Raw genomic sequence first — 13,943 nt, 5'->3', positions numbered from 1 at the left:
TTTTCTTGCGTTATGCGGGCCTCTCACTGTTGTGGCCTCTCCCATTTGCGGAGCACAGGCTCCGGACGCGCAGGCCCAGCGGCCATGGCTCACGGGCCCAGCCGCTCCGCGGCATGGGGGATCCTCCCGAAACGGGGGACGAACCCGCGTCTCCTGCATCGGCAGGCGGACTCTCAAGCACTGCGCCACCAGGGAAGCCCCTTAACTTCTTTCATTTTAATACACATTTGGGATTTTTCCCCAGTTTTTTTTTAAGAATAGGTTTATTTATTTATTATTTTTTAAAATATTTATTTACCCGGTTTTTTATGATAACAAACACTGTGCCTCAGTGAACATTCTTGAATAGATTTCTTTATACTCTGTAGGAGTGGGAGTTACCAGAACTTCTAGTAACTGTATGTTGCGTCAAAGGGTTTAAATTTTTTATAGATATGGATAAACTACCCTTCAAAGGGCCATACAAATTTGTACTCCCATTAACAGATATACGTTTCTCCAACACTTGGCCAGCAGTTTTGCCAGACCGATATCAGCCATAACTTTTGTGGCTTTTAGTTTGTACACTACTGTCCTTCCTCATTTTTTCTCTCCTTATTTGCTATTCCTGATATATGGACTGGAAAAAACTAGACACCAATTTGTTAGTATTATACCAAGAAATAAAAATAGATGGACTGTGAGTCCATTGAGGAGAAGTAAAAATTTTTTTAAAAAAGATAATGCTTGCATTTATTTCTTTATTTAGTACTCTTATATTTCCATAGCACCCTATGTATAATCCTACTTAAACACCTTCCCTCCTCCTCCCTTGTTTTCTCCCTGCTTCCCTCCTTTCAGTTAGTCGACCTTTCTGTGGCTTCCCATTATACTTACAAGTCCAGAGTTGTTTTTCTAGGGTGATGGTTTGTAGTTGTGTGGGTTTTTTTGGCCGCACCGCACGGCTTGTAGGATCTTAGCTCCCGCACCAGGGATTGAACCGGGGCCCCAGCCTTGAAAGCGCTAAGTCCGAGCCACTGAACTGCGAGGGAATTCCCTAGGGTTTGTAGGTTTAATCATACTCTCAAAGGGAGTTCTCTATCCCAACTATAAATTAAATATCATTGGTTTCTTTAAAATATCAAGTGATGAATGTTATGAGGGAAGTATCATGAGTTTGGACACTTAAGAGTTTTAGAAAATGGATTTTGAGATAGTTAATTTGACTATTCATAGTTTTGTTTATTTGGTGGTTTTTTTGTTCTTGGTTTTATTATGGATGGGTAACTGATCATTGGATATGTGGATTATTTCCTCCATTATTTTACCTTTAGTTGGCTGTGTCACAGATATACAGATATTGGGTTTGAACTTTCCTAAGTTCGAAACAAATTTATTAGAGAGGAGTTAGGCAAATGAGATCAAAATGTCATAGTGTCTGTAAGAGAACATGGGCTCTGGGTCATACCACTGGGTTCTAGTCCACTCTGCCATTAGTTGGGGTGTTTGACCATATGGGCAAGTTTCTGTGCTTCCATTTCCTCATCTGTTAAAGTAGGAATTAACTTGTACTTCGAGTTGTTTTGAGGATTTCGTTAATGCATGGAATGTGCTCAAAGCAATACATGGTAAATGGAAAAACTCAGTAAATGTTGGTTATTACTGGAACAGTGGACTTGCTAGTACTGTACCCCAGAAGTAAGCAGACTTACTCAGCATTTCAAATGGAGCCTTAAACCTTCCTCCATGATGGAGCAGAGCACAATGTGTGTTCTCTGTGAGCAAGGAGGTGCTCAAAAAAGAGGGGCGAGGAAAGCAGAGCCTAATTCACTCCCAAACTTACTAATCGGACATCCCATTCACTTCACTGCTGTGTGCAAGAGGAATGGAGAAGCAAGAGGCCAGGAGTATTTAACGGAAAATTCCTCTCAGTGGAAACTGGAGGTGTTTGGAAGAAGTACCTTATCCTTCTTTACCCCAGCAGGTGCCAACCTTGGGGATTGATACGGGAAAAACATTGGTAAAATTTAAACCTTTTAGTTTTGCTACTTAATTTTGCTACTTTTGTGAGAAAGGGGATAAAAACTTTTAGTTAAGATGAAGTTTATGTTCTGTCTCTTCACCACTGACAATTCAATAAAATCTCAAGGCTATGGCATTTTCCCCCCCATAGGTGCTGCAGGATCATCTTATAAAAGAAACACCTGATACACTCAGTGACCCACAGTAAGTTGTATTGTTTCTGTGTAACTCAGGTTAAGTGAAACTATGTTTCACTCATAGGTAATAAGATGATAATTTCAATGTAACATTTTTTAAAAAAGGGATGCTAAATGTAGAGGTGAAAATACTTAATATAGTGCTATTTTCCAGGTGCTGTTTTAAGTGCTTTTACCTGCAAGTTGTCCCGCTATTTAACTTGAATTATCTGGGAGCGCATGTGTTTGGTTCTTTTACAGAGATGTTTTTAGGTTTTTTCCACATTTGCCTTTTTTTTTCTTTTTTTTTTTTTTTTCTTGCGTTATGCGGGCCTCTCACTGTTGTGGCCTCTCCCATTTGTGGAGCACAGGCTCCGGACGCGCAGGCTCAGCGGCCATGGCTCACGGGCCCAGCCGCTCCGCGGCATGTGGGATCTTCCCGAAACGGGGCACGAACCCGCGTCTCCTGCATTGGCAGGCGGACTCTCAAGCACTGCGCCACCAGGGAAGCCCCACATTTGCCTTTTGACAGTCATAGCAGGAACCATTTTAAGGTCTGGATGAAAATAGTTGAAGAACTATGAATAGTTCTATTGTAAGAATAGTAAGATGTTCCATTTACTTTTTACTCTTGTGTTCTAATCAAACTATTAAGAATCTGTAAGGGAAAGTACTCTTAGGTACAGTGTTATTTATTCTCTAATCATCCAATTAACTGCTACTGAGAGCAGTGTACATGCACACTTATTTCAAGCCACAACTCTTGATTTACTTTCATCTTTTATTATTCGAATAATATGTGATTAAAATTCTATGTATATTGGCATTTTGCAGGGGTTTGGCACAGGGAGAATGAATATAGAGATAAAGCAACTTTGGTAGATACTCAATGATAAAACATTTAAAATAGAAGTGCTGAATATGTAGTTTGTCTTATTCTCAATCCTTATATGTATTTATTTTCTTTTTACATCAAGAACTATTCCAGAGGAAGAGAGAGAAGCTAAATTCTATCGGGTTGTAACTTGTTCCTTATTGGCATTGAAAAAATTGCTTTGCCTCCTACCTGATAATGAGCTTGATTCTCTGGAGGAGAAATTTAAGTCTCTTTTATCACAGAATAAGTTTTGGAAGTATGGAAAACACAGTATACCTCAGGTATCTTAATCTTTTTTATTTTAAGACATTCCTCTGATTCCTTTTTCTCCCCGATCTTGTTAGTTTTTATTTAGGCTTCATGTTTATTGTTTATGTTTAAAATTCTGCAGACACATTTTTGTGGTGGGACTGAATTACCTCTCTTACTAGAATGTTCTTGTATTTTCATTTTTTTATTTAGTTGTTTGGACCTCAGATTCAGAGTTGAATCATCATCTTCCTCTGTTCATGGCACCTTAAAACTGCTGGGTGTGTGCAAGTCTCTTCCTTTTAATGTATTTATTTTTTCCCTTTTGTCTGTCTGTCTCCGTTTTCCACCTCCACCAGCTGCCCGTTCTAAGTGTGATTAATGTATGTGCTTTCGTCTTTGCAGTCGATTCTCATTACTTACTGTGATTATATTCTGTGAAGTCCACGAACACTGAATTAGTGAACACCGAAGCATCGCTCTTAGGGGAAATGCAGGCTTAGGTTCCTGTTAGTCTCTTGTCACGACATTTTTGACAGTTGGTCAGTACATAACCTTGTTTTATGTGTGTCTGTTTAAAGACACCTTATTTAATGTATATTGTTGATTCACTAACTTTGAATTCCCACACAACAGCACTAGACATCATGCCTGAATGAAGTTTATCTAATTTTCTCTGTTAGGCATGTCACAGCCTTTTTGCATGTGTTTTTAATTCACATAAATGATACTAATGGTACTGTGTTATATTTCATCCCATTTATTGCTTTTTACTTAGTAGTTTTTTTAATTTTTTTTTTTTTTTTTTGTGGTATGTGGGCCTCTCACTGTTGTGGCCTCTCCCGTTGCGGAGCACAGGCTCCAGATGCGCAGGCTCAGTGACCATGGCTCATGGGCCCAGCCGCTCCGCGGCATGTAGGATCTTCCCAGACCGGGGCATGCACCCGTGTCCCCTGCATCAGCAGGCGGACTCTCAACCACTGCGCCACCAGGGAAGCCCTTTAATTTTTATACATGTACTTTTTGTTTGTTTGTTTAAAGAAATATTTATTTATTTATTTATTTAGGCTGCGCCAGGTCTTAGTTGCGGCATGCGGGATCTTTTTTTAAATTAATTAATTAAGTAAGTAAGTAAGTAAGTAATTATTTTTTTTGGCTGTGTTGGGTTTTCTTTGCTGCACATGGGCTTTCTCTAGTTGCGGCGAGTGGGGGCGACTCTTCCTCGCACTGTAGGTGCGAGGGCTTCAGTAGTTGCAGCCCGCAGGCTCTAGAGCGCAGGCTCAGTAATTGTGGCGCACGGGCTTAGTTGCTCTGCAGCATGTGGGATCTTCCTGGGCAAGGGCTCGAACCTGTGTCTCCTGCATTGGGAGGCAGATTCTTAACCACTGTGCCACCAGGGAAGTCCCAAGCTCACAGGGTCTTTTAGTTGCAGCATGTGAGCTCTTAGTTATGACATGCATGCAGGATCTAGTTCCCCGACCAGGGATCAAACCCAGGCCCCCTGCATTGGGAACATGGGGTCTTACCCACTGAACCACCAGGGAAGTCCCAGTAGTTTTTTAAAAAGTCCTGAGATATTTAAATCCATTACATTACTGTATGTATGTATATCTGGCCCATGGCTTCTAACTGATGTGTAGTACTCAGAAGTTTGCATACATTCCATTTTACCTGTTCATTCCCCCAGTGATAGACACCCTGATTGCCTTCGACTCCCTGCTCTCACAAATAAGGCAGCAGTGAGCATCTTCATTCATGTATCCCCAGATCTGTGAGAATTCCTTTTTCTGAAATTCTCTTAATTTCTGAATTGCTGAGTCAAAGAGTATAGGTGTACTTAATTTTCTGAAGTAGTGTCAGATTGCTTACCTGGTTGGCTGCATTAGTCTAGGCTCAACTATCAATACATGATGACTACTGTATATCCTTATACCGTAGCCAGGACTGGGCATCATTCAACTTCCTATTTTTCAATAGTCTAATTAGGAGTTCAAATGATACCTTTCTTTAATTTTAATTACTCTGCTAACTAGTGACTTTTAACATCTCTTCATAAGCTTTTTAGATTTTTATGTTTCCTCTGTAAACTACTTATTCATATCTTTCACCCCCTTTTTTCTGTTGGAGTTCTCTTTTTCTTATTTTACTAGAGTTCCTTGTATATTTTAAGTATCAGTCCTATTGTCATTTTTAGGCATTGTAAATAATCTCCCATTCTGTCACCTTTCATGTGTCCTCTTTTATAAAGAAATCTTAATTTTGATGTAATCAAAACCACTGATTTTGCCTTATGAAGGCCTTTCTCACTTTTAAGCCATAAAAATATTGTTATATTTAATAGTTATATCATTTTAAACAGCTATATCCTTTTTTAATAGTTATATCTTTCTTAGCAGTTATATCTTTTAATCTCTTGAGTTTTATCTTTCATATGAAGTTTTTAATCCATCAGTAACCCACCTTTTTATGTGGTGTTAAGTGGAGATCTAGTTACATTTCTCTTCATGTGCAGTGAGCCACTTTTCCTAACATCACCTAGTTAAACTGTTCATTCTCCCTATTGATTTATGGTCCTGCCATTATGGTATATTAAATTCCCATATGTTCATGAGTTTTTCTCAAAACTCTATCTTCTGATCTATTAGTCTTTGTTTCTTCTTACACCAGTACCACTGTTAAAATGACATTATAATATGTCCTAATAATTGCTCAGGGGAGGCACTCTTTTCTTCATCCTCAAGACTAAGTTGTTTTAGAACTTTATTCTTCTGTATAAATTTAAGTAAATTTATTGAATTCCTCAAAAATAAAATCTAACTGGAATTTTGATTGGGGTTCCATTGAATGATTTGGGGATACTTGCTGTTTTTAGGTTATTGAACCTCATGTTAAAATTATCTCACAATTTATTCAGGTATTTAAAAAATATCCTAGAATAACTTTTTAAACAACTTTTATTAAGGTATGATTTACATACAATAAAATGCAGTCATTTTAAGCTTACAGTTTAAGATTTGACAGATGTATACACTCTTCATGTACATACCCACATAACCACTACAATCAAGAAGTAAAACATCTTTATCACTTAAAAATTGGTTCCTTGTGTCCCTGCAAGTCATCCTCTCCCTTAACCTAGGCAACTATTTATCTACATTTCTGTCACTTACAGATTCGATTTGTCTTTTTTAGGTTTTCATATAAATGGAGCCATATATTACTCTGTATCTGGCTTCTTTTCTTTTCTTCTTTTTTCTTTTCTTTTCTTGCTGTGCTGCACAGCTTGTGGGATTTTAGTTTCCCAACCAGGGATTGAACCTGGGCCCTCGCCAGTGAGAGTGCAGAGTCCTAACCACTGGACCACCAGGGAATTCCCTGTATCTGGCTTCTTTTGCTCAGCATAATGTTTTTAAGATTCTTTGTTGTTGCTTGTATCAGTATTTCAAAGTGGTTATACTATTTTACACTCTTAATCAGCAGTGTATGAGATGTTTAGTTCCATATCTCTACTTCAATATTGTCCGTTGTTTTAAGTCATTCTCTTGGGTGTGGCATTGGGGATTGGCAAATTACAGCTCATGGGTCAAAATCTGGCACACCTGACCTGTTGTTGTTTTCTTTTTGTTGTTGTTGTTTTGTTTTTTTTTTTTGTTTTGCGGTACGCGGGCCTCTCACTGTTGTGGCCTCTCCCGTTGCGGAGTACAGGCTCCAGACGCACAGCCTCAGCGGCCATGGCTCACGGGCCCAGCCGCTCCGTGGCATGTGGGATCTTCCCGGACCGGGGCACGAACCTGTGTTCCCTGCATTGGCAGGCGGACTCTCAACCACTGCGCCACCAGGGAAGCCCCCTGACCTGTTTTTGTAAATCGTTTTTGTATTGTATGTGGCTGCTTTGTGCTAACATAGCAGAACAAAGTAGTTGCAACACAGTCTGTATGGCTTGCAAAGCTTAAAATATTTGTTTTCTGAATCTTTAAAGAAAATGTTTGCTGACCTCTGGGGTAGAGACTTTGCATTGTGGTTTTAATTTGCATTTCCCTGATGGCTAATGGTATTGAACATCTTTTAATGTGTTTATTGGCCATTTGTATTTCTTCTTCTTTTTTTTTTTTTTTTTTATTTGGCTGCACCACTTTCCTTGCGGGACCATAGTTCCCCAACCAGGGATTGAACCAGGGTACCAGCAGTGAAAGTGCTGAGTCCTAATCTCTGGACTGTCAAGGAATTCCCTATCTTCTGTTTTTTTGAGGTGTCTGTTTAACCCTTTTGCTCATTTTTAATTTAATATGTTGTAGTTTTTATATCTGAAATTTCAACTTGGGTTTTGTATTTTCTATTTCTTTGATGAAATTTTCTACTTTTTTAAGACTTCTTTTAAGAGCAGTTTTAGGTTCACAGCAAAATTGAGGAAAAAGTACCAAGGTTTCCCATATATCTCCTGCCCCTCACATACATAGCTTCCCCCATTATCAACATCCTCTCGCCAGAGTGGTACCTGTTTTGTTTTTTTTTTAAACAATTGCTGAACCTTTGTTGATATCATTGTCATCCAGAATCCATAATTTACATTAGGGTTCACTGTTGATGTTGTATATTCTGTAGGTTTGGACAAATGTATAATGACATGTATCTGTTTCCTATTTTTTCATTCATTGTTAGCATATTTTTCTTTACCTCACTGAGTATAGTTATAATAGCTGCTGTAAAGTACATGTCTGATAATAACATCTGAGATCACATTTTCTTGGCTTTCATATGTTGAGGGATTTTAGATTGTATCCTACATGTAAATATTTAGATTGCATCCTAGACGTATATATTTAGATTGTATCTTGGAATGTTATGTTTTGGAGACAGGGTTATTTTATATTGCTCCAAAGGGCATTGATGTCTTTGTGTTAGTGGGCAATCAACTTGGTGAGATTCAGCAAACTCTCATGTCTGCAGCGGGCATGGTTCAAGTGTCAGCTGTAGATTTAGACTGTTTAGACACAGAACGTGGGGGTTCTCTTCTTTCTGGAGTTCCCTACTACTCTTTTGCCATCTTGGTTACCCTGGGCTCCTTTTCCTGGTTCTTTCAGTACCTCCAACCAGAGGGATGTCAGGCTTTCTGTTGCAGTTGTAGCTGCCCCAGTGCCTCTGTGGTGGTGACTGCATCCACCTTCAGGGCAACACTGCACAAAATGGGAACTCAGTATGTGTGATTGCTTACTCCAAGTTATGATACCCCCTCCAAAATGTGTATTTCAGTCTTCAGAGCCCTTGGATAGTTTTTTTGTGTCGGGTTCACAGAGTCTATAGTTCTTTGCAGGAAGATCAATGTATCAGTCTGTCACTACTTGATATTCTTTTGCCTATTTTTAAGTTGGGTTTTTGGTTTTTGTGAGTTACGAATATGCTTTAGTTATTCTGGATACAAGTATTTTGTCAGGTAAAGTATCATGAATGTTTTATTATAGTTTGTGGCTTGCCTTTTCACTTTTTTTCCATGGTTTTTGGAGAGTAGGTGTTTTAAAGTCCCAGTTATCAATTTTTTTTTACACTTCATACTTTTCATTTCTTATATAAGGAGCCTTTGCCTACTTGAAGGTTGCAAAGATGTTTTTATATTTTATTCTAGAAGTTTTATAGTTTAGGTTTATTTAGAGTTAATTTTTGTGTATGGCATAAAGGTGAGAGTCAGATTTTTTTCACATAGGTATCCATTTCTTGAAAGACTACCAGCTCCTCCTCACCCCACCACCCTGGCACCTTTGGCAAAATTAAGTTGAACATACGAGATTTTAATTTTGGACTCGTACTCCGTTACATTTTGTGTCTATCTTAACACCATTACCACAATTTCTTGATTATTACTGTTTTACGGTAAGTCCTGAAACCCTCCAACTTGGTTCTTCTTTCTCAAAATTATTTAGCCTATATTAGGCCCTTGCCATACTGGAATAGTATTTTATAATATACTCCATACTGAACATGACTTCATGGTTTCTGTTACTATTGCGAAATAGGGTTCCTTTTTTGATTCCATGTTCTATTTTGTTTCTACTGTGGTATAGGAATGCTATGCTTTTGTGCATTAATTTTGTCTCCAGCAACTCTTCTGAGCTCCTGTTAGTTCTTTTTTTTTTAATCCTTTTATTATTTACAACACTCTTTTGATAATTTCTGCCAAATTTGTTCTGATATATTCTTTTTTTTTTTTTACATCTTTATTGGAGTATGATTGCTTTACAATGTTGTGTTAGTTTCTGCTTTGTAACAAAGTGAATCAGCTATACATATACATATATCCCCATATCTCCTCCCTCTTGCATCTCCCTCCCTCCCACCCTCCCTCTCCCACCCCTCTAGGTGGTCACAAAGCACCAAGCTGATCTCCCTATGCTATGCAGCTGCTTCCCACTAGCTAGCTATCTTACATTTCGTAGTGTATATATGTCCATGCCACTGTCTCACTTTGTCCCAGCTTACCCTTCCCCCTCCCCATATCCTCAAGTCCATTCTCTAGTAGGTCTGTGTCTTTATTTCCATCTTGCCCCTAGGTTCTTCATAACTTTTTTTTTTAATATTCCACATATGTGTGTTAGCATATGGTATTTGTTTTTCTCTTTCTGACTTACTTCACTCTGTATGACACACTCTAGGTCCATCCACCTCACTACAAATAACTCAGTTTCGTTTCTTTTTATGGCTGCATAGTATCCCCTTGTATGTATGTGCCACATCTTCTTTATCCATTCATCTGTTGATGGACACTTAGGGTGCTTCCATGTCCTGGCTGTTATAAATAGACCTGCAGTGAACATTGTGGTACATGACTCTTTTTGAATGATGGTTTTCCCAGGGTATATGCCCAGTAGTGGCATTGCTGGGTCATATGGTAGTTCTGTTTTTAGTTCTTTAAGGAGCCTCCATACTGTTCTCTGTAGTAGCTGTATCAATTTACATTCCCACCAACAGTGCAAGAGGGTTCCCTTTTCTCCACACCCTCTCGAACATTTATTGTTTGTAGACTTTTTGATGATGGCCATTCTGACTGGTGTGAGATGATATCTCATAGTTTTGATTTGCGTTTCTCTAATGATTAATGATGTTGAGCATTCTTTCATCTGTTTCTTGGCAATCTGTATATCTCTTTGGAGAAATGTCTGTTTAGGTCTTCTGCACATTTTTGAATTGGGTTGTTTGTTTTTTTGATATTGAGCTGCATGAGCTGCTTGTAAATTTTGGAGATTAATCCTTTGTCAGTTGCTTCATTTGCAAATATTTTTTCCCATTCTGAGGGTTGTCTTTTCGTCTTGTTTATGGTTTCCTTTGCTGTGCAAAAACATTTAAGTTTCATTTGGTCCCATCTGTTTCTTTTTGTTTTTATTTCCATTTCTCTAGGAGATGGGTCAAAAAGGATCTTGCTGTGATTTATGTCATAGAGTGTTCTGCCTATGTTTTCCTCTAAGAGTTTGATAGTGTCTGGCCTTACATTTAGGTCTTTAATCCATTTTGAGTTTATTTTTGTATATGGTGTTAGGGAGTGTTATAATTTCATTCTTTTACATGTAGCTGTCCAGTTTTCCCAGCACCACTTATTGAAAAAGGTTGTCTTTTCTCCATTGTATATTCTTGCCTCCTTTATCAAAGATAAGGTGACCATATGTGCGTGGATTTATCTCTGTGCTTTCTATATTGTTCAGTTGATCTATATTTCTGTTTTTGTGCCAGTACCATACTGTCTTGGTTACTGTAGCTTTGTAGTATAGTCTGAAGTCAGGGAGCCTGATTCCTCCAGCTCTGTTTTTCTTTCTCAAGATTGCTTCACCTACTCAGGGTCTTCTGTGATTCCATACAAAGTGTGAAATTTTTTGTTCTAGTTCTGTGAAAAATGCCAGTGGTAGTTTGATAGGGATTGCATTGAATCTGTAGATTGCTTTGGGTAGTATAGTCATTTTCACAATGTTGATTCTTCCAATCCAAGAACATGGTACATCTCTCGATCTATTTGTATCATCTTTAATTTCTTTCATCAGTGTCTTATAATTTTCTGCATACAGGTCTTTTGTCTCCCTAGGTAGGTTTATTCCTAGATTTTATCCTTTTTGTTGCAGTGGTAGATGGGAGTGTTTTCTTAATTTCACTTTCAGATTTTCCATCATTAGTGTATAGGAATGCAAGAGATTTCTTTACATTATTTTTGTACCCTGCTACTTTACCAAATTCATTGATTAGCTCTAGCCGTTTTCTGGTAGCATCTTTAGGATTCTCTATGTACGGTATCATGTCATCTGCAAACAGTGACAGCTTTACTTCTTTTCTGATTTGGATTCCTTTTACTTCTTTTTCTTCTCTGATTGCTGTGGCTAAAACTTCCAAAACTATGTTGAATAATAGTGCTGAGACTGGGCAACCTTGTCTTGTTCCTGATCTTAGTGGAAATACTTTCAGTTTTTCACTGTTGAGGATGATGTTAGCTGCGGGTTTGTCATATATGGCCTTTATTATGTTGAGGAAAGTTCTCTCTATGCCTACTTTCTGAAGGGTTTTTATCTTAAATGGGTGTTGAATTTTGTTGAAAGCTTTCTCTGCATCTCTTGAGATGATCATATGGTTTTTCTCCTTCAATTTGTTAATATGGTGTATCACATTGATTGATTTGCATATATTGGATCCTTGCATTCCTGGGATAAACCCCATTTGATCATGGTGTATGATCCTTTCAATGTGCTGTTGGATCCTGTTTGCTAGTATTTTGTTGAGGATTTTTGCATCTATGTTCATCAGTGACACTGGCCTGTAGTTTTCTTTCTTTGTGACACCTTTGTCTGGTTTTGGTATCAGGGTGATGGTGGCCTTGTAGAATGAGTTTGGGAGTGTTCCTCCCTCTGCTGTATTTTGGAAGAGTTTGAGAAGGTTAGGTGTTAGCTCTTCTCTAAGTGTTTGATAGAATTTGCCTGTGAAGCCATTTGGTCCTGGACTTTTGTTTGTTGGAAGATTTTTTTTTTTAATTTTTGGCTGTTTTGGGTCTTCATTTCCGTGCAGGGGCTTTCTCCAGTTGCGGCTAGCGGGGGCCACTGTTCATCGCGGTGCACGGGCCTCTCACTGTCGCAGCCTCTCCCGTTGCGGAGCACAGGCTCCAGACGCGCAGGATCAGTAGTTGTGGCTCACGGGCCTAGTTGCTCCACGGCATGTGGGATCTTCCCAGACCATGGCTCAAATCCATGTCCACTGCATTGGCAGGCAGATTCTTAACCACTGCACGACTGTTGGAAGATTTTTAATTACTGTTTCAATTTCAGTGCTGGTGATTGGTCTATACATATTTTCTGTTTCTTCCTGCTTCAGTTTTGGAAGGTTGTGCATTTCTAAGAATTTGTCCATTTCTTCCAGGTTGTCCGTTTTATTGGCATAGAGTTGCTTGTAGTAATCTCTCAACCTTTGTATTTCTGCTGTGTCAGTTACTTCTCCTTTTTCATTTCTCATTCTGTTGATTTGAGTCTTCTCCCTTTTTTTCTTGATGTCTGGCTAATGGTTTATCAATTTCATTTATCTGCTCAAAAAACCAGCTTTTAGTTTTATTGATCTTTGCTATCATTTCCTTCATTTCTTTTTCATTTATATCTGACCTGATCTTTATGATTTCTTTCCTTCTGCTAACTTTGGGTTTTTTTTGTTGTTCTTTCTCTAATTGCTTTAGGTGTAAGGTTAGGTTGTTTATTTGAGATGTTTCTTATTTCTTTTTTTTTTAAAACTTATTTATTTATTTATTTATTTATTTATGGCTGTGTTGGGTCTTCATTGCTATGCATGGGCTTTCCCTAGTTGCGGTGAGTGGGGGCTACTCTTCATTGTGGTGTGCGGGCTTCTCATTGTCCTGGCTTCTCTTGTTGCAGAGCACCAGCTCTAGGTGTGCACGCTCAGTAGTTGTCACACTTGAGCTTAGTTGCATGTGGGGTCTTCCCGGACCAGGGCTTGAACCCGTGTCCCCTCATTGGCAGGCAGATTCTTAACCACTGCGCCACCAGGGAAGCCCCTATTTCTTGTTTCTTAAGGTAGGATTGTATTGCTATAAACTTTCCTCTTAGAACTGCTTTTGCTGCATTCCATAGGTTTTGGGTCATCGTGTTTTCATTGTCATTTGTTTCTAGGTATTTTTTGATTTCCTCTTTGATTTCTTCAGTGATCTCTTGGTTATTAAGTAGTGTATTGTTTAGCCTCCATGTGTTTGTATTTTTTACAGATTTTTTCCTGTAGTTGATATCTAGTCTCATAGCGTTGTTGTTGGAAAAGATACTTGATACGATTTCAGTTTTCTTAAATTTACCAAGGCTTGATTTGTGACCCAAGATATGATCTATCCTGGAGAATGTTCCATGAGCACTTGAGAAGAATGTGTATTCTGTTGTTTTTGGATGGAGTGCCCTATAAATATCAATTAAGTCCATCTTGTTTAATGTATCATTTAAAGCTTGTGTTTCCTTATTTATTTTCATTTTGCATGATCTGTCCATTGGTGAAAGTGGGGTGTTGAAGTCCCCTACTATGAATGTGTTACTGTCGATTTCCCCTTTTATGGCTGTTAGTATTTGCCTTATGTATTGAGGTGCTCCTGTGTTGAGTGCATAAATATTTACAATTGTTATATTTTCTTC

At 38.5% G+C, this 13,943-nt stretch overlaps 1 protein-coding gene and 1 non-coding gene across 2 annotated transcripts in view; one reads left to right on the top strand and one right to left on the bottom strand.

The window, feature by feature from the left end:
• Window positions 1–13,943, top strand: part of LTN1 (listerin E3 ubiquitin protein ligase 1) — a 66,317-nt gene that overhangs the window by 7,769 nt on the left and 44,605 nt on the right. The window contains exons 5-6 of the mRNA XM_007458798.1: window positions 2,153–2,205; window positions 3,155–3,335. Of these exons, the coding sequence (XP_007458860.1) occupies window positions 2,153–2,205; window positions 3,155–3,335 (234 nt within the window). The remainder of the gene's footprint in view (window positions 1–2,152; window positions 2,206–3,154; window positions 3,336–13,943) is intronic.
• On the bottom strand, window positions 6,601–6,673 carry TRNAE-CUC (transfer RNA glutamic acid (anticodon CUC)). Its single transcript has one exon. It is a non-coding gene; the product is annotated as a tRNA-Glu (tRNA).

Source organism: Lipotes vexillifer, unplaced genomic scaffold (assembly GCF_000442215.2).
Source record: "Lipotes vexillifer unplaced genomic scaffold, Lipotes_vexillifer_v1.1 scaffold93, whole genome shotgun sequence".
In the NCBI taxonomy this organism is placed as follows: Eukaryota; Metazoa; Chordata; class Mammalia; order Artiodactyla; family Lipotidae; genus Lipotes; species Lipotes vexillifer.
The sequence above is the reverse complement of the archived record's forward strand: the minus strand, read 5'-3'. Positions and strand labels throughout refer to the sequence as shown.